Source organism: Geotrypetes seraphini, chromosome 17 (assembly GCF_902459505.1).
Source record: "Geotrypetes seraphini chromosome 17, aGeoSer1.1, whole genome shotgun sequence".
NCBI lineage: Eukaryota > Metazoa > Chordata > Amphibia > Gymnophiona > Dermophiidae > Geotrypetes > Geotrypetes seraphini.
In genome coordinates this window covers 17,620,591-17,648,399 of record NC_047100.1, presented here as the reverse complement: position 1 = coordinate 17,648,399, position 27,809 = coordinate 17,620,591, and the positions used below count along the sequence as shown (strand labels likewise).

Here is a 27,809-nt window from a genome sequence, read left to right as displayed (position 1 = left end):
AGGTGCATTAGGGCCTTAACGAGCGCTAAAATGCCACGCACGCAAGCCGCTACCGCCTCCTCTTGAGCAGGCAGTAGTTTTTCGGCTAGCTAATCCAGTGCGTGCGCTAAAAACCGCTAGTGCACCTTGGAGCCCTTAGTTGCTGTATTCACCTGCGAGGCCTTTGTTTCTTCTTTTTTGCTGTTTCCATTTCTCATCAAATGTTACCACTCTTGTATAAACCCTATTTTGTTTGGTTTTAGATTCAAGTGCCACTATGTGCAGTTTTGTGTTTCCCTGATGGCACTCTATTATTAATATTAATAATACACTTTCATTTCCCTATCAAACTGCAGAGGAATTCACAATATTTATTAAAACGTTATGAAAAAACCTTAAAACAGCAAGACCAAGTACAAACATATTAGAAGTTTATGGTAACATAAATATAGTTTACAATTTGTTAAAGGCACATTCAGGTATCAAAGCTTTTAATCTGACAATTGCATTGTATATAATTTAAACTAACTCTATACAGTATTTAGACAAGTTTAACAGTGCCAGTTACAGCTCTGACTTTGGCAGAATTTGAAAAAGACTTAAACTGATTTTCCACCCTTGGCTAAGTGATCCCACCAATTCTTTTTGCTCCCCTAACTTTGACAATTGACAGAAAATTACTTTAAGAATAAAGGTAAACATGGTTGTTAATACACTCCTCGGATTTTCTCAGGTTGTAGCACTACAGCAAAAGCAGCATTTCAGTGGTAGGCCTAGGAAAGACTGACCAGGAAGCAAACAGCCTTAAAAACTGTGGTCACCTGGCAGTTCTGTGGCAAGGTCTCTCAGCCCCCAGGGAAGGGGAAGAGAGAAAAAGAGCAATGCATAATGGTAAAACTCCTGCAGTCTGAACTAAGGGTTTCGGAAGAAGCCCTCTAGGGTTAAATCTTACAAATGGAAGTTAAAGCCTGCCAGTTTCTCCTTTCACTGAAACTCCCCTGGCAGTCCACCCACGCCTAGTGATGAATAAGGATAATCATCCTCTGCCCAAAAGAATCATTTGGAGGCAAAACCATGGAAATCTTTGCTGGGAGTAAAGTAAGAAATTCTCACCAGAAAGCTTATTTTACAAGGAGTTAACATGATTGCCAGGGAAACAGATTCCAATTCACACCAGAAGTTCACAACAGCCTATCAGTTCTTGATGGCTCCCAGGAAATTCCATTTTTCTTGTAGAAGGTACTTTTCACTATTGCAGACCGCCCATAAGCTGGAGACTTGAATTCTTTCATGGCCTCTCCTGAAAAAAGAAATTATCATCAGAGAACCTTAAACACTGGACTCACTATTACGAAACAGGAATACCAGCAAAATAGGTGACAGATTGCTAAACACCAAACCAAGAGCATTTTCTCAAATGTATTTTTACAGTGAGTTCTACATGGTTTATTAGCATTGGTATGCATAGAGAGTTACTAGGACTAATTTTATACATGTAGTTATGATAACTATAAATACATATCAAATCTTACATTTTTATATCCATCAAAGGTACAGTTGAAATGTCCAAAAATGTTGTCAGTTTGTTATTTGGTAATGTAAATATTTATAGTTCAAAACAAGAAGTGGAGTCAATAAATAAGGCACATTTAAGTACAGCATCAGCAGAGATGCCAAGTTACGCAGTACCAGGCTAGAGAATTTTAGGCCAGTCCTGGTTTTGAATTTGCATGTCAAAGCAATATGGGATTTGCAGTGACTGATCCCGCCCACTGAAATCAAGCCTGCTATTCAGCCGCCACCCCCCTAGCCATCTGTATAATATAGGCCTGCCTTTCAGCCACTGCCCCAGTCGTCAATTTAGTCTAGGTCTACCTTTCTGCCACTACCCCAGCCATCTGCTTAGTCTAGGCCTGTCTTTTAGCCACAGCCCCTGCCATCTATTTAATCTAGGTCTGCCTTTTAGCCACCACCCCAACTGTTTAGTCTAGGCCTGCCTTTCAGCCACCAGATCAGCCATCTGTTTAGGCCTGCCTTTTAGTCACTGCACTGGTCATCTATTTAGTCTAGGTCTGGCTGCCTGTTTAGTCTAGACCTGCCTTTGAGCCACTGCCCTGGCTGTTTAGTCTAGGCTGCCTTTCAGCCAACACTGTGGCTGGCTGTTTAGTCTAGGCCAGGGGTGTCAAAGTCCCTCCTCGAGGGCCACAATCCAGTTGGGTTTTCAGAATTTCCCCAATGAATATGCATGAGATCTAGTTGCATGCACTGTTTTCATTGTATGCTAATAGATCTCATGCATATTCATTGTGGAAATTCTGAAAACCCGACTGGATGCGGCCCTCGAGGAGGGACTTTGACACCCCTGGTCTAGGCCAACCTGAATGCCTGTTTATCTGCTTAATGCTGTTCTCATTTTGCCCTTTGGAAATGATCAGGCCAGTAAGATATATTTTCAGCCTGATACTATCTGTACAGTGGCTGAAAACAGATGAGATAACAGAGTAAAACATTTACTGTGTACTAGTGAATGTACAAGTTCCGTTTGAAAATTGATGCCCTTATTTACTGACTCTTCTTTCAAAAGAAACTTCCCTGTTTGCAAAAATGTTTACCCAAATGTATTTTAATGTCATATATTTTCTTCACCGAGTGCAACAAGCTTGCATTGTCCTTTGTATCTGGAAATGACAATATATCTTTTGTGCAAAAAAAAGAAGTTATAGTTGACAGAAAAATAAAGATTCTATATGACAGTCTGAAGTACATACCCATGTATTCAATCAATTTTTAACCCTTCAAGGTATTAATTTCTAATTCACTCATACTTGGGAAAGAAATATAGATGGTGAAAGAGAAATAAAGATATGTCCATAAAGGACAGGGAAGCCAGTATTCAAATCTCACTGATTCACTTTATGATCTTGGGAAGTCACTTAACCCTCCCATTACCTCAGGTACAAACTTGGGGCTCCTTTTTCAAAGCCACAGTAATCGCTCTGATGCCCACAGGGATTTAATGGGTGTTGGAGCATTTGCCATGCTGCAGCTGCTTTGTTAAAGGGGGGTTAGCTTGTAGGCCCTCTGGGGGACAGGAAATACCCACTGTGTCGAATGTAACTCACCTTCAACTATCACTGAGAAAGGTGTGAGCCAAAACCAAAATACATATTCTAGCTCATTCCTCTTCCCCTCAATCTGCTGATTTTAACACTAAATTATCCCACCCTATAGTGATTTCTAACCTCTGGCCAAAATTAATTCCCTGATAAACCATTACAGAGTTTCTAAGTGGCTTAAATCCAGATGGAACAGTTCTGGGTTTGATCTTACCATAAAATACAGCTATAACCTCAACCACCCCCCAAACAACAACAAAAAAAAGACTTGCTCCCATTCTCTATCTAGATTTAAAAAAAAAAATCTTTACTAATCAGGACACACTGCCAGCATTTCTAAAACAAGAAAAATATTCCAAACTATAAGTAACTGTATATTTAACCTGGAGCTCATTTACTAACCCTATAAATAATACAAGAACAGGTAAATTCTACTGTATACTATTTAAAACTATAAACGGAGACAGCCCAATCTACCTAAACAACTGCCTTATCCAAACACACACCTCATTCACATACCCCCCAATCAAGGAAGTAAAACAGAAAAAACTATACGATGGCCTCCTAGCCACTCAAGCAGCCAAGCTAGATAACCAAATCTCCAACCTATTGATATCAACCCCAGACTACAAGATGTTCAGAAAGGAAATAAAAACTATAGTCTTCAAGAAATCCCTTAATAAAGCTTAAGACCACGAATACCTCCCTCTTCCTAACCCCTGATCCTACCTAACCCTTTCTTGGAAAAGATCTCTGTTCTAACTTTGTAATCCTCCCTCCTCAACTCTTTTTGTAATCCGCCTTGAACCGAAAGGTAATGGCGGAATAGAAATCTGTAATGTAATGTAAGTCAGTCCTAGAGCTTGTCAATTTCTGTTTCAAAGCCTTCAGAAAGATTCTCGAGTATGAAAAGCTTGTGATAGAAGTTACAAAACTAGAACTAATAATGCAGAGCTAGTCAACCTAACAAACATCTTACATAAGAACATAAGAAGTTGCCTCCGCTGAGTCAGACCAGAGGTCCATCGCGCCCACTGCTTGAGTAGTGGCCCTTGATTTTTCTCTAACCTATCTCTACTCCTGTTCCTATATCCTAACCTCAGTCCTTATCTGTACCCTTCAATTCCCCTGTCTTCCAGGAACCTATCCAAACCTTCTTTGAAGCCCTGTAGCATGTTCTGGCCTATCACAGCCTCTGGAAGTGCGTTCCACGTTATCCACCACCCTCTGGGTGAAGAAGTGCTTCCTAGCGTTTGTTCTAAACCTGTCCCCTTTCAATTTCTCCAAGTGCCCCTTGTACTTGTGTTTCCCCATAATCTGAAAAATCTGTCCATGTCCACTTTTTCTATGCCCTTCAGGATCTAGAACTAGGATGGAGTTTCTCTGGAAAACTTTTATATAAAAGACAGTATCAAGTGTCACGTTCCCCTGTACTCAGTACTCTCTATCTCACCGTTATTAATTCTTTTTATTCATGACTATAGATTTTATATCCCACACTGCTCCTTGTGACCCTGGGCAAGTCACTTAATCCACCATTGCCCCAGGTACATTCAATAGATTCTGACAGGGAAACATGCTTGAGTACCTGAATGTAAACCACTTAGGCTATAAGTGGTATATAAATACGAAAAATAAAATAAATATTCAGAAAGTTACTGGTTAAATTGTGCATCAAAAGAAAGAAGCCTTGAAATTATCTTCTCTCTTCTCTCAGTGAAAATGGTAATTAACATGCTTTACATGACTTTAGGGAAGGCCAAGCCCTCTCTAACCTGCAGACTCCTAACATCATATAAATTTGTCATTTTCACCAAGGCTGGAGCGGGCTATTTTCCTATTCTTAATTAGGATTATTAGTTCATTTGAATGCAAAGTGCTGATGTCTGGAAAAGCGCATAAAAATGCTTCAGCGAGGCAGCACATCTTATCCATTGGATGCTATGCAAACACTACCATACTGTTGTGCCACAAACACATTGGGATGATGACACTGACAGAATTGAAGAGAATGAAAAAGTTGTGATCACAGAGATACAGCTCAATGCAAGGAAATTGCACATTTTGATTAGGGGGGAAATAGACAAAAATAGCACTATTAATGAAAGTGCTTATACCAAGTAACTATTCTGTACTATGGGTGGAGAAAGTGAAGATTCTTGAGTACCATGGTGCGACCTCATCTGGAGTACTGCGTTCAATTCTGGTCTCCTTATCTCAAGAAAGATATAGTGGTGCTGGAAAAGGTTCACAGAAGAGCGGCCAAGATGGTAAAAGGGATGGAACTCTTCTCGTATGAGGAAAGACAAACAGTTAGGGCTCTTCAGCTTGGAAAAGAGACGGCTGAGGGGAGATATGATTGAAGTCTACAAAATCCTGAGTGGAGTAGAACAGGTACAAGTGGATCGATTTTTCACTCCGTCAAAAATTACAAAGACTAGGGGACACTCCATGAAGTTACAGGGAAATACTTTTAAAACCAATTGGAGGAAAATTTTTTTTTTTTTCACTCAGAGAATAGTTAAGCTTTGGAACGCATTGCCAGAGGATGTGGTAAGAGCGGATAGCGTAGCTGGTTTTATGAAAGGTTTGGACAAGTTCCTGGAGGAAAAGTTCCATAGTCTGTTATTGAGAAAGACACAGGGGAAGTCACTGCTTGCCCTGGATCAGTAGCATGGAATAGTGCTACACCTTAGGTTTTGGCCAGGTACTAACTAGTGACCTGGATTGGCCACCGTGAGAACGGGCTACTGAGCTTGATGGACCATTGGTCTGACCCAGTAAGGCTATTCTTATATTCTTACCAACAAATGCAGACCATGAACATATGGAAATTCTCAACTGGCATTGGACACCAGTTTGATTAAAACAAATTTTCACAAGAGCATCTCGATATTTTACCTCTGTGTATATTATATCCGTGGAATACCAGAAAGAGGCTGTCTTTAAAACAATGAGCAATAAATGTGAGACCGAGATCAGCTCTTTCCATGGCATAAGGGTGATATTCTTTCTTGTCATGGTATGCACAAAATTAAGATGAGAAAATATTATCCAAAACAATGCTGCAATCTTGTCTCTACATTTCTTAAGAGGAGAAAAAAAACAACAGGCAATTTCTTTCATTCAACTGATTTAAAAAGTATTCCTTTGAGTACAATCTATCATAACAGCTCAGCCATTTATAAACTCATACAATGTCTGAAAATGTTCAAATACAATTCAACACTCTTAACACTCAGGGTTAAGAACATAAGAATTACCACTGCTGGGGCAGACCAGTGGTTCATCATGCCCAGCAGTCCGCTCACGTGGCGGCCCTCTGGTCTAAGACCAGCACCCTAACCGAGACCAGCCCTACCAGCGCACGTTCTTGTTCAGCAGAAACTTGTCTAACTTTGTCTTGAATCCCTGGAGGGTGTTTTCCCCTATAACAGCCTCTGGAAGGGCGTTCCAGCTCTCTACCACTCTCTGGGTGAAGAAGAACTTTCTTACATTTGTACGGAATCTATCCCCTTTCAACTTTAGAGAGTGCCCTCTTGTTCTCCCTACCCTGGAGGGTTCCTTTTACTAAGGTGTGCTAGCGTGATTAGCGCACACAAACCCCGCGCTACACGGAAAATATTAACACAAGCCCCTCAAGAATTTAGAAAAACTCAGAATTTCACTAATAATGATCATTTATTTTGGGTTTTGTTGTTTTTTTTTTCTTGGTTAAATATGCAGTACATGAGTACTTTAGAAGTCAGGGTAAATAATACATAAATGCTTCTTATAATGAAAGATTAGGTTACTCACCTCTGTTAATCTTCCTTCTTGTAAATATCCTCTGGCAGCTTCACCTGTGGGTTGTGCATCTAGTCCAGCCTTGGCTGCAGAACTTAGAAATAAAACCAACCCCCTCTGCAAGGTCACCTCTTCGGACACTTCCCTTGAAGCTCAGTAGGTAGCAAAGCCAGGAGGATCTAATACAAATAGGAAACACAAGAAAAATAGAGGGGGGGTACGGGGACTCCCCGCTATAAGCCAATGCTGCTCATGATAACCAAATACATAATCAATGAACGACAAAACAGGCCAAGTTAGCATAATAAGAAATTGTAACATTTCCCACCTGCAAAACTGAGTAACAGGTCACTAAAGAAGACACAGCCGAGCAGAAGGGGCACCACCCTGGGACCCCTCAAACCCCATAAGCCTACATAAAAGGAAACTCATGGAAATTTTAGTGAGGCTGGTCAAAGATAGAAAGCCAACTTACCAGTTACTGGCAGGCGACCTGCGAATCGGACATAATAGATGGGTGGGTGTGAAGCTTCCAGAGGATATTTACAAGAAGGAAGATTAACAGAGGTGAGTAACCTAATCTTTCATTCTTGTACAATAACCTCTGGAAGCTTCACCTGTGGGACGTATCAAAGCAGTTCCCAAATTATCAGGGGGGGCCTGATGCACCCGCCGCCAGGACTGAAGCCCCAAAAGCTACATCATGCTTGACCACCCCATCAAGTCTGGAAAACTTGGAACAGTATGACGAGAGACCCAAGAAGCCGCCCCACAAAGCACATCATGCAAGACCGCACGTGATTCAGCCCACGAGGAAGCTAGTCCTCTAGTAGAGTGAGCCTGCACACCAAGCGGAGGCTCCTTCCCCGCTGACACATAAGGAGCGGAAATGGCAGCACAGAACCATTGAGAGATGGTAGCCTCGGAAGTAGGCCGACCCTAACGCGCAGGGCCCGCCATACAGAGGGTGTGAAAGACGAAAGGCATGCGTGGCCTCCAGGTATCTCAAAGGAGATGTCGCACATTCAAAGACTGCAAAACACGGTCCTTAGACTTGGAACCCGACTGAACAAAAGTGGGTAGCCGAACCATGTGCAGAAGAAGACACGGTCCTCAAAACAACTGTAGACTTCTTGATGCGGAGAAAAGGATCCCTGCACGATAGAGCCCGAAGCTCTGTGCAGAAGTGACCACAACAAGGAAAGCGGTCTTGATGGTAACATCTCTCAGAGAAATCCCATCCAGGGGATCATACAGACGAGCAAGAGAGTGGAGAACCAGATTCAGATCCCATGTAGGACACAGCAGTCTCAAAGGAGGCCGCAGCCTCCCCGTAAGAAGCGTACAACTTCTGGGGGAGTTGCCAGAGAACCCCCGAGAGAAGAGGGAACCAAACGTGACACTCCTGCAATGGAGACACATAGAGAAGAAACAGCTAGACCTGTCCTGAGGCCAGCCTACAGAAAGTCCAGAACATGTGCTACCGATGGGCCAAAGGATCCACTTGAACCCTTGCACACCAAGTCTGAAAGCACCTCTAGGGTATGGTGGACATAGATGATTACAACATATACAAGACAGGAACTTGTAATGGTATATATCATAAGAAGTTCCAAAGATTGAAGTCTGTATAATTTATGATATGTCCACCACTGTTCTCTTCAAACACTCAATAGAGATTATGACTTAATATTTTTATGAAGATATCTTTAGAATGTATTGATATAGATTTGATTTGCTAGATGCTATCATGGCTTTGATTTAGTCATTAATATTGTTAGAGTTGATTGTTTAATCACTCCATTCATTTATTGAATTATCTTCACTTCGATCTCATTCTGTTAACAATTACTTCATCCGCCACATCTATGGCATGAATCCATGTAATACTATCCTGAGGTGACAATCTGTGAAGTTTGGAGCAAAAATGAAATATACGTCTACGTCAAAGAAATATACTTTTTAAAAACTTTGAAGAAAATCCAAGATGGCTGCCGCAGGTGCTGATTTTGAATTAAAAATGCCTGGGAAAAACACAGGGAAACACGAAAAATGGCAATTTTACAAGTCGGGGGACCAGGGCATTCAGAGAAACCTCCCAAAACCCTAATTTCAGCACCCCACAAAATCGGCAAACACTGTGACTCACAGACACCACAGAGACATGTGCTGCAATGCATTTCAATGGCAGCCAGCAATACACAGTGCAAGCATAGGGAGATCAGTACCTCAGGAGCTGATTAAACTGGATTTTTCAGGTCTTCTGACTGCCTCACCTTCCCTGTCACCACAGATCACGACCACCAGGACCTCTCAGGGGAATTAAGGAAGACATGCGGTCCAGTTCAGATCCTGGCGTACCTCCACAGAACCGCAGCAGCCTGCGCTCTACCCCTTTGCAGACGAACCAGGGGAGAGATGGCTCCATATCCCGGAGACCTGATCCATTCTGCAGGCTGTCTAGAGCGGTGGTTCCCAACCTTGTCCTGAAGGACCACCAGGCCAATCGGGATTTCAGGATAGTCCTAATGAATATGCATGAAGCAGATTTGCATGCCTGTCACTTCCATTATATGCAAATCTCTCTCATGCATATTAATTAGGGCTAGCCTGAAAACCTGATTGGCCTGGTGGTCCTCCAGGACAGGGTTGGGAACCACTGGTCTAGAGGGCTTACTGCAATTTAAGCTTACAGAGCACCTTCCAGAAGCAGACAATCTTTAAGGAAAAGTCTGCGATCTCCCACTGAAGGAATACTCTCAAGAGTGAATCTGCAGCACTTGGGCAATACCCGCAGCACCGAAGAAATTAAAAGACTAGGAACTGAGAAATAAAATCATGAGCAGAAGAAACTAGCCTCCTCTTCTACTAAACCGTACTAGCGATTTTAGCGAGGGGAGCCACGCTGAATGGCCCGCGCTGCTCCCGACGCTCATAAGAACTCTATGAGCGTCGGGACCAGCGCGGGCCATTCAGTGTGGCTCCCGGCGCTAAAATCGCTAGCATGGTTTAGTAGAAGAGGCCCTCGAAGTTCTCAGCAAGGCTCCAGAAACAAACTGAGCTTCAAGGGGAGTGTCCGCAGAGGTGACCTCGCAGAGGGGGGTTGGTTTTATTTCTAAGTTCTGCAGCCAAGGCTGGAATAGATGCACAACCCACAGGTGAAGCTTCCAGAGGATATTGTGCAAGAATGAAATTCTGAGGGAGTAGAGCAATTCACAGACTTAAAAGTAGATTTGTAACACTACCTTACTCCACAAAAATTCCTTTTTCTTTTTGATTAGTTTATTTGGCCTCTGTCTTAGCTTGGTAGAAGTCAGTGAAAAGGTCTGCAAATACACAAAGGTGACAGGTCCCATCATTAATTACCATGCTGTTATCACAGCACTGAAGTTTATCCTGTCTCTAGCCAGGCTACCCAGTTGTAAATTCTCTTCAAGGCTGGTCCTTTCGGTGCAGGGCAAAAGGTCTTCATTCCTCAAATAAGCCTTACAAATAATTTGCTTTAATGAAAACCTCTAGGCCACAAAACAGATTTCTCCTGGCCCTTTTTGGATCTCAGGGTCACAGTGCCAATTTGTTTGTTTTTTTCTCTCAGGGCTTTCTGTTTACAACTTTTCAACCAGGTAGCTGCTGAAGTTAACTGTCTTGGTAGTCGCAATGCCTCCATTCGTAGACAGGGCCAAACCTGTGGATGCATAATTGTTTTATCCTTTCTTCCACTGTACATTATTGAAAATTTCTCAAATTATTTCAGTGTATTAGTAATCGAGCAGGCCCAAATCCTCAGCTAGCAGTCCATGTTTCTGATGTGTAGAGAATGGGTATAACTGCAGCATTAACAAACTCTCATAAGTACACACTACATGAAGATAAGTAATTACTAACTGATTTTTGAACACTGCCTGCTGAGTTTTTAAGGGTTTATATTCCGAGTTCTTTTACTCCTCAAGGGATCCTTTTATTAAGGTGCGCTAACCGATTTAGTGCACGCTAAATGCTAAGGCGCCCATAGAATATAATAGATCTTAGCATTTAGCGCACGCCAATCTTTAGCATGTGGTAAATTGGTTAGCACGCCTTAACAATTTTAGCCCTAAATTTCTTAGGGGTCCTTTTATTAAGTGTTTTTTGGATAATATTTTGTTATCTTACTTTAAAGTACGGAGTTTTTTTTTTATGGTGGTCAAATTTCTTGATTCTTTGCTATTCCCTTCTTAGTGTTATATGTGCAAAATGAACCTATTTGGAAACATTATTCTGAAAGATCAACAAACAAATCATAAGTGATACTTTTTTTTATTAGATAATATGCATTGACACAGCCATTAAAAAGGTATCACTTTCTACTTATTTGTTGACCTCTCATGAGAATGCCACCAGAGTTCAGCACTGACGTTTCCTAAAGTTACCAGTTGACTCCAGTTCATCATCAGCTGAGCCAGTTCAGATTCCATTCCTACTATAGAGGGGGGCCGGTTAGTTCAGATTTTTTTTTTAAAGAATCATATATAGATCTCGGGATAGTCATTTAAAACCTGGATAAACCCCAAGCTGCCCCTCAGCACTACCCAACAAGGTCATTTCCAACCTCAAGTCTCCAAAGGCTGCCAAGAGTCCCAGTTACTGGGGTGGGGGGGGGAGGGGGATCCACTTGGCCAGTTTCATCATTTCTAGACCAGTGTTTTTCAACCACCGGTCCATGGACCAGTGCCGGTCCACAGAAATTTCCTGCCGGTCCACAGGGCCAGCACATGCATCAGGCGCAAAACAGTGTTCTTCAACCGCCGGTCCATGGTGCGATCGATGTGGCGTTATCTTCGAGCCAGCTCCCTCTTCCTCACTCATTCAGTGCACAAAGCCACGGGCAGTGGCTCCTACACGCATCTTGCGCCTGAACCGGAAGCCGCCTCTCTGACGTTGCAACGTCAGAGGGAAGGCTTCCAGATAGGCACGGGACGCGCAAGGTGCAATTGGTACTATTATGGGGTCGGGGTCGGGGTCTGGGGTGGAGATTGGGTAGAGAGATGGGCAGGGCCTGGCCCACAACTTAGCCCAGTGTTCTTCAACCACCGGTCCATAGGTGTAAAAAGGTTGAAAAACACTGTTCTAGACAACCGTGCGGGCATGCATCCACTTCAAGGTTCCTACCCAGGACTACAAATCCCACAATGCACCCGAGGGCTGACGTCCAAGCTGCAGGCATTTTGGGCCGGGCTTACCAATGCGCCAGCCGTAGTCCCAGGAGGAAATGATGCGGTACTGGAACTTGTCCTCCGGGCCCTTCAGCTTCCTGCGCTCCAGGTACTGCTGCCTCCCCGAGCCGTCCTTGTCGAGGCCCTGATAGAGGAGCTTCAACGACTGCGCGCTCGGAGGCCTCATGTCGATGCCGAACTCCTTGAGCTTGGAGACGGACTCCCGCGGCGACGGAGCCGGAGCCGGGGCCTCGGCCTTCTCCTCGGGGGCCTGCGTCCGGGTGGCGCCGATCTCGGGCAGGCCGCGCTTGACGACGAGCAAGGGCGCCTCGCGTCGCCTGCGGGCCGAGACGGCGGCGGGCACCCCCGCCGTCGGGTAGTCGTGGCCGTACTTGATCTTCCAGGCGACCCTCGTGCGCATCTCCTTCTGCAGCAGCTCGCGCCAGCAGTTCTGCGTGCGGGTATTGAACAGGTCCCCCCTCATGGTGCCGCGGGGGGGGGGGCGGGGGGTTCCTCGACGGGGGCTCCGGCGCTGGCGGGAGACGCTGTGTTTATGGAACGCGAAGCCTCCGCGCGCCCTGGTCGCCAGGGAAACGGAGGGGGCGGGGAGAAGCGCGAGGGAGGGAGGCTGCGCTTGGGGCCGGAAGGAAACGGGGAAAGGGGGCGGGAGCTGAACACAGCCGGCGCGAGCCCTGGCTCTTAACCTGCAGCCCGTGCCCAGGTTTCCTGGAGGAGCTGCGCCAAGCGTGACTGACGAATTTTTGAGACCGTGCCTGCAGAAACTGAAAAAAAAGAAAAAGAAACGATTGTCTTAATTAAAAGTTTTTAATAACAAATGTTGTTCTTTCATGGGGGGGGGGGGGGGGGGGTCGCAAAGTCCCTCGTTGAGGGCCGCAATCCAGTCGGGTTTTCAGGATGTCCCCCATGAATATGCATGAGATCTATGTGCATGCGCTGCTTTCAATGCATATTCATGGGGGACATCCTGAAAACCCGACTGGATTGTGGCCCTCCAGGAGGGACAAAACAATCTCAAAGTCCCTCCTTGAGGGCCGCAATCCGGTTGGGTTTTCAGGATTTCTCCAATGAATATGCATTGAAAGCAGCGCATGCACATAGATCTCATGCATATGCATGGGGGACATCCGACTGGATTGTGGCTCTCCAGGAGGGACTTTGCAATCTCTGACCTAAAACGATCTCAAAGTCCCTCGTGGAGGGCCGCAAGCCGGTTGGGTTTTCAGGATTTCGCCAATGACTATGCATTGAAAGCAGCGCATGCACATAGATCTCAAGCATATTCATTGGGGAAATCCTGAAAACCCAACTGGATTGTGGCCCTCCAGGAGGGACAAAACAATCTCAAAGTCCCTCCTGGAGGGCCGCAATCCGGTTGGGTTTTCAGGATTTCTCCAATGAATATGCATTGAAAGCAGCGCATGCACATAGATCTCAAGCATATTCATTGGGGAAATCCTGAAAACCCAACTGGATTGTGGCCCTCCAGGAGGGACAAAACAATCTCAAAGTCCCTCCTGGAGGGCCGCAATCCGGTTGGGTTTTCAGGATTTCTCCAATGAATATGCATTGAAAGCAGCGCACGCACATATATCTCATGTATATTCATTGGGGAAATCCTGAAAACCCAACTGGATTGTGGCTCTCCAGGAGGGACTTTGCAATCCCTGATCTAAAACGATCTCAAAGTCCCTAGTGGAGGGCCGCAATCCGGTTGGGTTTTCAGGATTTCCCCAATGACTATGCATTGAAAGCAGTGCATGCAAATAGATCTCATGCATAGTCATTGGGGAAATCCTGAAAACCCATCTGGATTACGGTAAAGCATAAATATAGTAGACCCAACATGATCCGTGTGTGGGTTCTGAAAAGCCTTCTGCTTAGGGTCCAATGGAAATTCAACACTCAAATTTAGCTGTGTAAATTTCCATAACTTGGCTTTGAGTTGTCTGCAAAAATAGCGGTTCCATCTTTCAATCTTACCAAGTATGGTTTTTTGAAATCAGCAATTAGCTGCTTATGTTAAAATTGAAAAGGTGTTTCTGATTAGAGGAGAATTGTATCCAATTGACAGTTACAGGGCTACGGGGCAGATTTTCAAAACTGAAATCTGCTCATTAAGGGCAAGATTCTCAAAACTTTAACGTAGCCGCAAAAACTGTTTTCCGGCAGTTTTGGCTGCACGTATGTTACTGGCAGACTTTCAAAACAGATTATCTCTGACTTTAGCGACATTTCTAGCAGTCTCCGACAACAGGATGCAAATGTGCTATTTAACATTGCAATGAACCCTCTGGTTGATTCTTAAAATTCGTCAACACATTTTTGAAGAGCAACACCGGTTATTGATGTCAAAAACCAGCAACTGGTCTGGGATTGCCGTTACAGGGTCAGCACTTGTGTTTTGGCTGTGGCAATAAAAATATATCTATATAGTGGGGGGGTATAAAAATCTCACCCAATTCTTTTGTATTGATGTGGAGATAGGCATGTTTTATAAATGCTTGTTAAAAGCCAACTTTTATTCTTGAGTGCATATAAGATACCCTTATCTTGTATGTGTTTGTGCTATGGGCCATAATTAATAAATTTTACATAAAACCAATTACAAGCTTTACTTTACTGTTTTTTTGTAGCAAAAGGCATAGCATGTTTGATTCACGATAGGTATATGTAGCCTATCTCCTCACCCTTGTCCAAAAGCTCTTGTATGCCTATGATTGACATGCCACTTACAACTTATATGGCATCACTGATGCTTATGGCAGGGAAGATTTACAAATCATGCCAGGATTTGTGTCACCAATTCAGGTATTGATTGCATTGCTTCCCAGTGACATGCACATCTCTGTCCTTTTGTATTCTGCACATGTGCTGGTCACTGGATCAACGCAAATCTCCCCCACTATCTGTCAACATCATTTGCATGTGAAAATGTCTCGCTTTTTAAAATTCGCTCTCAAGGGTGTTTTTTACACTGATTTTTTACACACATTTTTGAGAATCTTCCCTAATCATTTCCAGCAGCAGATTATCAAAACAGCTGCCAAAGGTCTGTTCCAAGTTTTCTAGCAGTCTCCGATACTGCCATGCAAATGTAGTACAATGAGATCATTAATATTAAAAGAAATTCTCTCATCTCATCATACCACATTTGTGGCCAAAATAGATCTGAGCTGTTACCTTACTTTAGCAGTGCCCTCCAGGCAGCCCTTGGAAGGTAAGGGGGGCATCAGAGGCACTGAGGGGGCATGGCAGCAGGAGTGGGCATCTTACCTGCTGCCAGCAGGAGTGGGTATCTTTCTTGCTACCAGGGGCATGTAGCTTGACAGCAGCAGTGGGAGGAAGTGTGCATCTCCTGCTGCTGGGTTGAGTGGTAGGAGTGCATTGCTGGGCAGCTTTCCTGTTGCTGGGGGTGGGGGGGGGGGGGATTTGCTTGACTACAGCAGCTCAGTTTGTTCTTTGGGGTTTTGTTTGTTTTTTTTGCATTTAATCTGCATACATGGCCATCGCTATTGCCAGCGATAGGCACATACAAATTTAGCAAACCATTGCTACTCTCCACCAACCACTTTTGCATGAGTGTTTGGAGAATAACTTGTATTTTTTAAATTACTACTAACAACAACTGTGGCCCATCGGTTTAACATGAATTTTTGAGAATCTAGCCCCACATGGGTAGAAGGGGTGGTAACTCCGTCTACAAATCATGTGCTAAGCAATAAACACAAATGGGTGAAATATTATGCATTTTAAGTAGTTAAGGAATGGGAATGAAACTTGTAGGCTCAGATGAATATGGGGATGCGAGCTGAGCAGAGCTAAATAAGATTAAATGGGATATCTACTCCCCACAAGTTCAAGAGAGAAAAGAAATAGTCAACATGCTGTTGGAGAGTCTAGCATCTTGAGTTTTGCACTGCATAATGTCATAATTGTGCATGATACTCATTTGGGAGGTAGCACTTTAGGCTGGGAAACTATCACTCCCTGACCCAGAGCTATTTTTAGAGCTGGCATGCTGTGTAGCAGCACAGGTGTACCACTAAGGGCACTCAAAGAAACAGATAGGAACAGAGCACTCGGCAGAAGAGCAGCTAGCAGTAGTGCTGCCGATTCAGGAAAAAATGTCAATTTGTTTCAGCCCATTGAATCGATTTTTTGATTTGATTTTCCTGCCCAATTGGGTGTTTTGTTGTTGTTGTTGTTTTTTTTTTTTCCTCAAACATCCTGATGGGTTTATTTTATAGCCTCTTCACCCCCTTTGCCTTCTAACCACAGCACTGTGGTATATAAACAAAATAAACAACAACAAAAAAAAACTAACAACAACTTCCTCTCTGTTAAATCCTAGCTCATGTTTGCAGTCTAATACCAGCTCTGGCAGGATACATGTTTCAAATATGACATATTGTAATCCCAAAACAGAAAATAAAATTTTTTCTACCTTTTGTTATCTGGTCATTATTCAGATCTTGTTGGTTCCTGGCTCTGGTTGTCTTCTGATAACTTGCTAGTCAGGATCTCCTTTCTCCATGCTAACCATCCATCTTATCTCTTTGTCCTCCCCTTCAATTTCCTTTCCCTCCCCCGGCGGTCTGGCATATTTCCTTTTTTTTTTTTTTTCTCCATCCACAGATCCACCTTTTCTCAACTACCCTTTCATCCAGCATCTTGCCTTCCTTCCCCACCAGCCCAGGGTCCCCCATCTCTCCCTTTCTTTTCCCAATTACCCTCCTATCCAGTATCTCTATCCCCCCTCCACACCATCCCTTATGTGCAACTTTTCCCCTTCTGTTCCTTCCCTCCCTTCTTCCGTAAATCCCATTGTCCACCATCTCTCACCCCTGTTTTTAGACCATTATGTCTTCCCCCCCCCCCCCCAAAGTCAGGCATATGCACATCTCTTTGAACCCTCCCTCCCTCCCTCTGTGTACTTTGACACCAGGGCCCCCCTCCTCTAAAGGTCTTTCCCCCCTCCCCCTGGCCTCAAGGCAAGCAGCCTTTTGGAGCAGCTCAGAACAGAAAAGGGCCAAGGGCAGAGTGAGGCCTGTTACTGGTGATCACTGACCCCTGTCAAAGGCTGAAAACTAGCCCAGAGGCTCCCCGGTAGCCCAACATCAATGCCAGGCCACTGGGGTGCGATTGGCACCAGCAGTCCAACAAGAGAAAATTCTTCCTGGAGACTAGTGGCAGAGATGGCGCATTCTTGGAAGGGGCTGGCCTTCAGAACTAATGGATAACCACCAGGAGACTGCCACAGGAGCAAGCCCAGCAGCTGGGAAGAACAGCCCCTATCTACTCCCGATAAGCTCTGGTTGCATCTGGAGGGACTCTGAGCATGCATGGATGGATGATGTCACACTCATCTGCATAAGCTCTAGGCCCTCCAGCCACAGTCTAGGAAACAAGGCTTCCTGGGGGTGGGGCTATGTGTCCAGGTTTTTCCTTCTCAAAATATGGTAATCCTACCTCTAAGAGCTTCCATGGATTGGGTGAGGAGGAAAGGGAAAGAAGGATCAAGGTACACAACTATGTCCACTTAGTGAATAAGCTATGAAGCTTGGGCGGAGCCTACAACCACAGTGGTGGTAATCAGAAATGAAAGGGGTACAAAGGTTTTGGAAATGCTGGATTTGAACTGAGTTAAAGGTTAAAGAGACTATAAAACAAAGGGTTTTGAATATCTGACTAATATACAAATGCTGTTGAATTATCTTCACTCATATAGGTTTAAGTGTGGAAGTATTGGAATTGTTAAAAGCTATTCCTGACAATGTTTATTGATTAAGTCTTGTGTACATAGTTCAAATAAATCAGTTTAACCAATCTCGTTCATAGAAGCTTTTTTGGATTTTTTGTAAGGGGGGAAGAAGAGGGTTAACCCTCCCGCTAACACTTCTTTTCCCCCAGGTGGAAGCACCAACAGATTTATTTGGGAGGACTCCAGCTAGCCCTGGCCATAGAACTGCCTTGAAGGGGGCGTTACACAAGCTAGTACAGCCTCAAAACAGCGCTTGACTTATGTTAACTTATGTAAGGAAGTTAGGAGAGGGGTCTACTCTAAGGCTAAAAAATGAAGCACTTGAATGAAAAATGACTTACTGTAGAAGTAGCACACGGGACAAGATTAAGCAGTAGCAGCAAACTAAGAAACCATAACAGACAAGCCTAAACAGCTGCAGTAGGTGTTTACTGATCTAAAAGGAAGCATGCAGAAATTTATCTCTTGGCTTCTCACACACACTTGTGAGTACAATATGTGCCTCAGTTCACTTAATACAGTAGATCTGTCCCTACAGGCTGTGAACAGAGGTAGTTGGGATACTAGCTCAGAATGTTTGAGGGATATTGTTTATTGTGTTATTTCCGGTCAGAGCTATGGAGTCAGAGTCGAGGAATCCGAGTCGGAGGAAATTTCGGGTACCTGGAGTCGGAGTTGCCAAACAATGCACAGACTCCGACTAAATTTAGATTGGAATTAAAAAAAAAAGCAAGTTTAAATGTCCCAATTCACAAAAAGTTATAATTAATGACTTCTCTACTGTAAGAATAAAGGCCAATGCATGCAGTGCCTCACGTAACCGCAAAATGAACACGTGCTTCACTATATGGCACGCAACGTACAATTCGGAGCACCAATACTTATAAATGTATTCTCCCTTGTTGTTTACAACTTATTTCCAACATTCAACAAGGTTTTCAATACCTCGTTGGTAGAAATCACCTGGTGTAGACTTGAAAAATTCATCCAACCACGCTCTCCCACCATACGTACAACATCTTTTTACGCGGATGAAGATCTTGTGTCACGCGGAGTCGGAGTCAGAAGTACAAAAAACTGAGGAGTCGGAACATTTATCTACCGACTCCACAGCCCTGTTTCCGGTGTACGCTATCTTCTGTCCTTGCGCAAAAGTTTATAAAGGTGAGAGCACAAATTGAACACAAGCACATTTCTGCCATCTGCATACTTGCTGGTGTACCCAATTGGTCTTCATGCCCACTAGTCTAGTTATTTTCAAGAACAGCCTTCCGAATATCAAATGTGTATTAGCTTTCTTTGAGTAGAGCAAGTTATGTACATTGAGATTCCTGAACTGAAGAAATAAAACCAAAATCATTGGTTCCAATAACTAGAATAACATTACATGTTTAATAAATAAAACTATAGATATAATATTTGACTAAAATCTCACTTCTCTGAAAAATAAATGCTTACAATTTGTTTTAAGTCTTAAATTGAGAAGATATACTCACAAATTTGGTATGGGATTGCTGATAGACACTTGTCAAAGGTATAGATAAGGTGACAAAGACACCATATTTGAAGTTAATCCCAGAAAAAAATAGTAGGTGCACAGTACTGGTTTCCATAATATGAGCTCTGCTTCAGGAATCCAGTGGAGTCAACGATGCAAAACTTGTCTTATGGAATATATTCCCCATTAAATACTACAGAAAGTAAACATGCCACCAAAGGAGGACTAATGCTGGCAAGGACATGTTTGCCTGAACTTGGTTCTAGAACGTTGCATTTACAAATGGAAAGTACGCAGCCATTGTGAATACACAAATTATGAACTGTAGTGTTTGAACATTACATTAAGCATTTTAAGTGAGAAGCAAGCAACTCTAGCAAATTGCAGAATTTTGCATTTTACTCCAGTTTATTGCATTTTTCCATCCTCTTACAAAATAGGGAGCATTTCATAGTACTACAAAAAGCACATTATAAGAATTCAGTTTTCCCACAGAGTCATTTTCAAAAATAGTACTTTTTAACAGTGCTTCATAGAAAATACAATGTTATAAAATATTTCTGAAGGAAAGGCAGCCTTAATTTTCAAATCATTTATATTAACCACCATGAACATTCTGCACAACTGGACTTATAAAGCATCTCCTTTTCCCTATGTATGATGGTTCTGCCTTGCAGCGTTTCATCTGTTAAGCAATTGTTTGATCATTTTGAAGACAAGCCCCCAAAAAGTCCTTCCATGACTTGTTTACAACATGAAAGGACTTCTTACAGATAGAGGTGGTCTGAAAGAAAACAGAACGCCAATCTTATAGGAGAGTAACGTACAAGGACCCAATTTTTAAGTTAGATGAAAAACAGTGATGCTAAAGTACGTCACCTTTCCTAAAATGTAAACATTTTGCAGAGCACTGCATGCAAATTGCATTGACAGTGGTAGCCTAAGTCATAAAGCATGAAATCGGAATCAAGTGAAGGCACATTCAAAAGTACCAAAAAAAACTTACCAAAGTTAGATAATTAGAGTAACCGGGGATAACCCAGTGTCAAATGCTGCAGAGGTCTCCACAAGTCAGTAGTTTACAAATATATCCAGTTTTAGTTCAAGTCCTTAAAGAACGTCCATGGGGGGATTAGTGTCATCACCACTTAACGTTATCCTCCAATAACTATTGGGTTTAACATACACTTTTTCAAACAGATTTACATTACATTATTTAAAATATCAATTCTATTTTTAAAAAATTAGCATATTTTCAATTTATTTACTTGTCAAGTTTAGTGTATTAACTCTAGGATAGCATCTCAAAGTGTCATGAATCAATTGCGGAAGTTCTACTGACACAGTATAGCAACTTAGGGGACAGTGACGTGGAATGGACTTCCAGGAATGTGTTCTTCACCCCATTTCACTGCCAGCACATAATCCCCTTTTTCTTTCACAATGTACGTCACAGTATATTGTTTGTTTCCTAAGTGTTTCACAGATACTTCTTCACAGGGAACTGAAGGACCATGAACACCAACCAATAACATATTGGAACCTGAAAGACAAATTATTATATTGAGAATTGTAGAGCAAATACTATACATAATTCTACATTTAAGTTGTTATGAAAACATTATCAATTATCCTTGAAATCAAGCATGAGACATTTTTAAGTTGATAGCATCAACTGTAGAAGTAACATGGCTCCAAATGGGATAGGAGTCCCCTATTTCCATCAACACTGTAATAAAGCCAGGAAAACCAGAAGCAGTTAACAGCAGTGATTAAGAATGGCAGGAGCTAGAGGAAGTCATTCTAGACGAGCTTATCCACCCCTGCTTTGGTGTCTTTTTGTAGGATAATTGTGAAGGACACTAATGCTAATAAGGTAGCCAGTGAATGATCAGTGTTCCATGTTTACTTTTTATCTACTGCCTATCAATGGAGATCTCAGCGGTTTTTATATTCAGGTACTCAAGAATTTTATCTCATCTCTCTATCTCTATCTCTCTATACACACACACATGCAAGACAGATGAACCCTGTGCACAGCAAGATATAGCATGCATAACAAAACATTAGGTGTTAGAAAGTAGCACAGAAATTGAACTATTTGGATCTCTCTTGCTTAGAGCATCAATTTAATTGCTCAGCTACTAAGTTGGCTATCCAAGACCCATCCATAGTATGGTTCCATTAATGATTCTGTTTTAAAAAGCCCTGAGGAGAGTATTTTGAGAAAGGAATGGTAATACAAGTAGGTTAAGTGCCGCCAAGTTATCGACTCATCACCCTCTTGCCCTGAACTGTGTTCTGTCGGCAGTCTGGTGGCTAATCATTGATAAGAGTGGCATCCATAGTTGATGTTACTGTGTTCAAAAAAGGTAGTATAAAAGAAATAAAAACCAAAGGAAATAAGATCCTTTTTTTTACTAACAATGCATTTTATGAGCTTTCGAAGGTAATCCCTTCTTTAGATCAGAAAAAAGGGAATGTTGACAAATCAGTATAAAGGAAAACATAAAAGCATTTCAGGAATAGGAAGAGGGAGTGGTGGGTGGATGTGCAGGAGACAGAAATGTAGCAGAGCAGTTTTAAATGTCTTTATAGTGGGAAAGAAAGTCCAGATCTCTGAAATCAAAATGTATTTTGGACACCTACCAGACAAGACTTAACAAACATTGTATTGGAAAAAAAACTAACACCACGTTTATAAATGACTAGGTCAAAATGACATGTACAAAACATAGCTAGACTCACCTGCTTTGCTGCAATCTATAGAGAAACATGTTTTTTGTCCCACATAAGCCTTTGAGAGCCCCGCTCCCTTGGAAGTCACTTTGCTGGCATCAGATGCAAATTTGGGAATGGCACTGTATGTTGTCTCTGTGGATGACCTAGTGACAGATTCTACTAAGATGGAAGACGTCTCATTTCCACCACCGGTGCTAACAAGACGCTGGCCTACAAGAGAAACACACAATGTAACCAGTCTTTCACATACTAAGCACTATGTTTAAGATTAACATACTGTAGATGTGGCCTTGACCAGAAACCTTTCATTGTTTTTGTGAAATGGAATTGTTGTTTTTTTTATGAGCAGTTTCCTCTTTTCAAAGCCAAATTCCAGGAACTAGTATTCCATAATCTGGATACGATGCTCTATTTCTAGATCCGATAGTACAGCATTCATTTCCTACATAAAGCTTCCTTTCTTGTAAGGTTTTGGTTTCTGCCTTTACACCTTGTGACAAGCCAGATTTGCTTTGTGAAACCACAAACCCACACAGCAGCCTTCTTTAATGTTAAGGCCTAGTTCATGTGTTTAACCACATCCTTTATTCGTAAAAGCCATGAAACTAATGTTTAGCAACACATGAAAAGTAAACTACACTTTACTAGAAAGTTAGAGCTAGAGCTGAGCATTTGAAATCTAAGAGATAGCATTGCAAAACATGTTAATGGCAATTAGCAGGTTGCTATTAATGCTGGTTGACTTAACTAAATATTATATAAAGTAAACACCATTGCATAAAGTTCTAGGGTAAATAGCTAGCCATTAATGTGATAACAGAAAGATGGGAAGATTAGGTACTTACCTTGGTAATCTTTCTAGTAGATAGGAACATCTGTCTTGACCAACAGGTTTTAGCTCTGACTGCAAAGTGTGTAGAGAGCCTCATTTGCATATTCTTCTGCTCTGGACCTCCTCAGTCTGTATCAAAGCCATTAGTCAGCCCTAGAGTGTGCACAAAAGAAGGGGCATGGGGATTCTCCCTGACACAACACAAGTCTGTTTGGCTCAAAAAGACGCCATGAAATATAAAAAACACACGAAACTCATTGTAATGAGTAACAAGATGGAAACATGCATGGCTCCTACCTGTGTGCAACCTGCATCAACAGTTCTAGACCAACACACATAATTGCTATTCTGTAGGAATTAAATCTTTTCTCCTCCTCATCTGTGCTCGACAGTGGAGGTAAACAAGTCACCTGACCATATAGGTATGTCCTAGACAAAGCAGGCTAACCAACTGACAGGGCAGGCATCAAGACTGATGTTCCTAACTATAAGAAAAACTACCAAGGTAAATACCTAATCTTCCCTTCTAGTGCAATAGGAACATCAGCCTTGACAAACGGATCCTAGGGCAGAACAAGTAAGCCTGCTGCCAATACAGTGGAACCAGAATCCTTTCTGACTGCAATGTGTTTAAAAAATTCTGAGAAAATATGAAGGGTGGATCATGTGGCTGCCCTACAAATTTCTTCCTAGCAAGATCGATCTTGCCTCTACTCAGGATGTAATGCCCCTTGTGGAGCTTTCAATGCCATGGGAGCTGCTTTCTGCTTTCGCCATCTGAATCCATCCGGAACTGGTTGCCTTGGACACCGGCCTGCCTTTTCATGCAGTCTTCAGGAGCAAGAAGAGATCGGTTGTTTCTCTTAAGTACCAAACGAGAACTCTCCGAACATCCAGAGATTTCAGAACTTTGTTGTCCTTCCTTGCTCCAGTAGGCAAAAAGGCTAGTAGACACACTTCCTGGTTTACGTGAAAACTCAAAACTACCTATGGTAAAAAGGAAGGAACTGTTCTTGGCGAAACACCAGTGTCCAAGGTTCTGAGAAAAGGCTTCCTGCAGGATAGAGCCTGTAACCTACACCCTTCTGGCTGACGTTGCTGCTGCTAAACACAGTTTTGACTGTCAGGTCCATTAGAGATGCCTCTTCCATGGGTTCATTCAGAGCTCTAGTGAGCACTCATAGGACCAAGTTAAGATTCCATGTCAGAAAAAGCTAGTGTACCAGCAAGCAAAGGTGTAAGACTCCCTTTAAAAATCTGGCCATGTCTGGATATGAAGCCAACATTCAATTAACTGAACGCCCCCTGAAGCAGGAGAAACCTGCAGTCTGCACTTTCAGAAAATCCACTTCAAAGCCTTTTTCAAGACCCTCCTGAAAAGTTAACACTAATGGAATTTGTGCCTTGGGTTGGGTCCACATGCCTCCTACCACACCAGGTCTGGAAACACTCCAGGTCTTTGCATATGCCGCTACCTCAGACTGTTTCTTCACTCTCAGCAGAGTGGCTATGACCATGTAAGAATAGCCTTTGTTAACTCTACTTGCTCAATAGCCATGCTATAAGACCATAGCAGTGTGGATCCACTAGGGCCATTGGGCCCTGAGAGAAAAGGTCTGGATGACAAGGGAGTCTTGTGACCCTTGCCTCTCACCCCTCTGAAGGTGCATCAGATCTGTGTAGCATAGCCACCTTGGCCAGTCTGGAACTAGAATCACCTGATTTGGGTGGGATCTTATTCTTTGGAGGACTATTTCTTATTGGCCATGAAGGTAACATATACAAGAATTCTGCCCGAGGCCAAGGCTGAACCGGAGTGTCCTTGTTTCTGGCTGATGCCATAAGATCAAACACGAGGCACCCACAATACTTTACTATTTTGTCGAAAGCCTCCTGAGATAGAGAGCACTCACCAGGATACAATGTTCGCCGACTCAAAGCCCACTTGTGAATTGTCCACACCTGCTACATGGGCTGTGAGAGCGCCAATAGATGGATCTCCATCCACTGAAAAAGCAGTTGGGCTTCCAATCTCAATGGTCACTCCTGGTGCCTCCCTGTCAATTGACATAGACTACCATTGTGGTGTTGTCCAAGCCTTATCCACCAGCATGCGACTGCACTTCACCGGGAACACCAACTCCTTATCCAATTCCCACCAGAATTTCTGGCCCAGGACACGCATACCCTAGGATCCCCATCAACTTAGAGGACTTAGGGGAGGCGAGTTCCACAGCTCCCACCATCCCCCTCACATGCCGTGCGTAGAACAATGGCTACCCTCTGACAGGCATCCACTACAAATTTGGCATGAATCTGAAGTATCCCCACCAGAGGAGTTCATCCATAGCAGTTTTAAGTGAAAACGAGGTGTTCTGAGACAGATGGAGGCATTTAAAAGAAAAATCAAGAAGTCTAAGATAGCTGCCTTGATAGGATTCTGGTGCCTAAAACGACCTGTGGAGACTTAATACAAATTAAAAAAAAAATTTAGGATGGGGTTTTTAGAGGTGGGAGGGAAGGGACAGCATCTGTCCCTAACCTCAAACTCACAAAATTCACATTTAGAGAGATGACTCCCCCCCCCCTCTGATTTTTCCCATAGGCTGTACCAGCCCTACTCGCTGTGCCATGCTTGTGTTGGGAGCTGTTATTCACTGAATCTAGCCAGAGATAAGAGAAGACTTCTGCCTCAGACAAGCCTAGAAACGTCCAAACTGCTTGTTTCTTTGGACTGCCGTCCAGACCCCTCATGGGAGTTGACCCTTGGACCCCCAGTGAAGGCCACGCAACGTTGTGGAGGGGAGAAACATAGCCAGCTCCAATCTAGATAACAACTGCCATGGGAGCCAAACAGCTTGCGTGAATCAAATCCACTCTGGATGAGACCTGGGACAAGCTTGCTCCCAAGGGAATGGTCCCCGAGCCTGTTGAAGCAGGCTGGCCAAGAGGAATCCAGCAAAGCAGGTGCTTGTGGGCTACAGACCTCTAATCTGAGTGTCTTCTTGCAGCCAGAGATGTCCCGGGAACCCGAGAGCCTCTGCAGCACAAAGCCTCACAAATCGGAACTTCCCCCCCTCCCTCAAAACAATTGGGAAATAAACTCTAGCAGAACAGAGCAGACAAGCTCCTATAACTTTGCTTGTAGAGAGAAAGACTGAGGAGGTCCAGTACAACCTAGAGCAGGGGTAGGGTCCACCGGTCCTCGAGAGCCGTATTCCAGTCGGGTTTTCAGGATTTCCCCAATGAATATGCATTGAAAGCAGTGCATGCACATAGATCTCATACATATTCATTGCGGATATCCTGAAAACCCGATTGGAATACGGCTCTCGAGGACCGGAGTTCCCTACCCCTGCTCTAGAGTGAGGAAAGCTGTAAATAAGGCTCTCTACACTTTATAGTAATGCTGCCCAATTCAGGAAAAAAAATTTCGATTTGATTCAGCCTACCCAATTGGGTGTTTTTTTTTTTCAAACATCCTGGTGGGTTTATTTTATAGCTTCTTCACCCCCTTTGCCCTCCTATTCACACTGGCGCTGTGGTGTAAACAAAATTAAAAAAAAAAAAAAAAAAAAGAAAGACTTTTCCTCTCTCTGTTAAATCCTAGCTCACTTTTCTAACACCAGATCTGGCAGGATACATATTTCAAATCTGACATATTGTAATCACAAAACAGAAAAAAAAAAAAAAAAATTATACCTTTTGTTGTTTGGTCATTATTCGTATCATATTGGTTCCAGGCTCTGGTTTCTGTTTATCTTCTGATAACTCACTTGCCAGGGTCTCCTGCCCATTTGTCATTTTCTTCTTTCTCTGTGCTAACCATCTATCTTCTATCTCTGTCCTCCCCTTCCCTCCCCTGGATGTCTGGCATCTTTCCTTCTTTCGTCTCCATCCCCGCAGCTGCAGCGATGGACTCCACCATCTCCAGATCCACCCTCTCTCCTTTTCTCAACTACCCTTTCATACGACATCTCTCCCTCCTTCCCCAGGGTCCACCATCTCTCCCTTTCTCTTACCAACTACCCTCCTATCCAGTATCTCTATCCCCCCTCCACACCATCCCTTGTGCCCACCTTCCCTCCCTCCATCCCATTGTCTACCATCTTCCTCCCTCTCTTCTGTTTTTAGACCCATTATTTCTTCCCTCCCTCCCTGCCCAGTCCAGTATATGCATGTCTCTTTGAACCTCCCTTCCCCCCATGTACTTCTACACCAGGGCCAGGGCCAGGGCCGCCCCCCCCTCCCTCCCAGAAGGCCTGGTACTCTCCATTTACAGTAAAACAAGACAGGAGGCTATAGCGAGCCCTCCCTGACCAGGAAGTGTTGTATCCAGGAGGCTCACTAACCCCCATCCCGCCCCCAGTGTTCTCTCTTGCACCTACCTGGTATTTACTTGTCAAGAGCTGGCCAAGCTGCAAGGTTTAAAATAACTTGGGGGGGGGGGAGAAGGTGGGGCGGGAGAGTGGCTTGGGTTTCACGATGTGGCCCAAGGCTTGTGCCTACATGCAGGTGAAGCGCAGCATCATTCTCTCCTGCGTGAGCAGATGGAGATGGGGGGGATCTCTTTATATGGCTTCGTTTGTTTGCTTGTCTTGTGTGAAGTTTGTGGATGAGGTAGAAACAGAAAAGTGACTAGAACTGCAGTGGTGGAGGGTCAGTAACAATCGGCAAGGCTGATTTTTTAAAAAAACCGAATCGATTCACCAGATTCGAATCGGAAATTGGGCAGCACTACTTTGTAGTCAAGTAGGGCTAAAACCTGTTGGTCAGGACTGCACTAGAACAATAATTCGTTGTAGATGTGCAGGAGATATTTGAGCTGGTCTTGGCATTTACCTAAAAAACTAGGTTTTGTGTAGTTTCCTCCTATGCCAAT

General features: G+C 43.4%; 2 protein-coding genes across 7 annotated transcripts in view; both read right to left on the bottom strand.

Annotated features, from left to right (window-relative positions):
* Positions 1–330: 330 nt before the first annotated feature.
* LOC117351421 (protein ATP6V1FNB) lies at positions 331–12,754 on the bottom strand. The gene is made up of 2 exons (XM_033926679.1): positions 12,101–12,754; positions 331–1,279 (listed from the first exon to the last, which is right to left on the bottom strand). The coding sequence occupies exons 1-2, from the start codon at positions 12,555–12,557 to the stop codon at positions 1,161–1,163; spliced, it is 576 nt and encodes a 191-aa protein (XP_033782570.1). The 5' UTR covers positions 12,558–12,754; the 3' UTR covers positions 331–1,160.
* A 6,984-nt stretch (positions 12,755–19,738) lies between these two features.
* The window catches only part of FLNB (filamin B), a 199,403-nt gene continuing 191,332 nt past the window's right edge, over positions 19,739–27,809 (bottom strand). For all 6 annotated transcript variants that reach the window (XM_033925800.1, XM_033925802.1, XM_033925801.1 and 3 more), the window contains 2 exons: positions 22,102–22,305; positions 19,739–20,896 (listed from right to left, as the gene is read on the bottom strand). In XM_033925800.1, the coding sequence (XP_033781691.1) occupies positions 20,709–20,896; positions 22,102–22,305 (392 nt within the window). In that variant the 3' untranslated portion in view covers positions 19,739–20,708. The remainder of the gene's footprint in view (positions 20,897–22,101; positions 22,306–27,809) is intronic.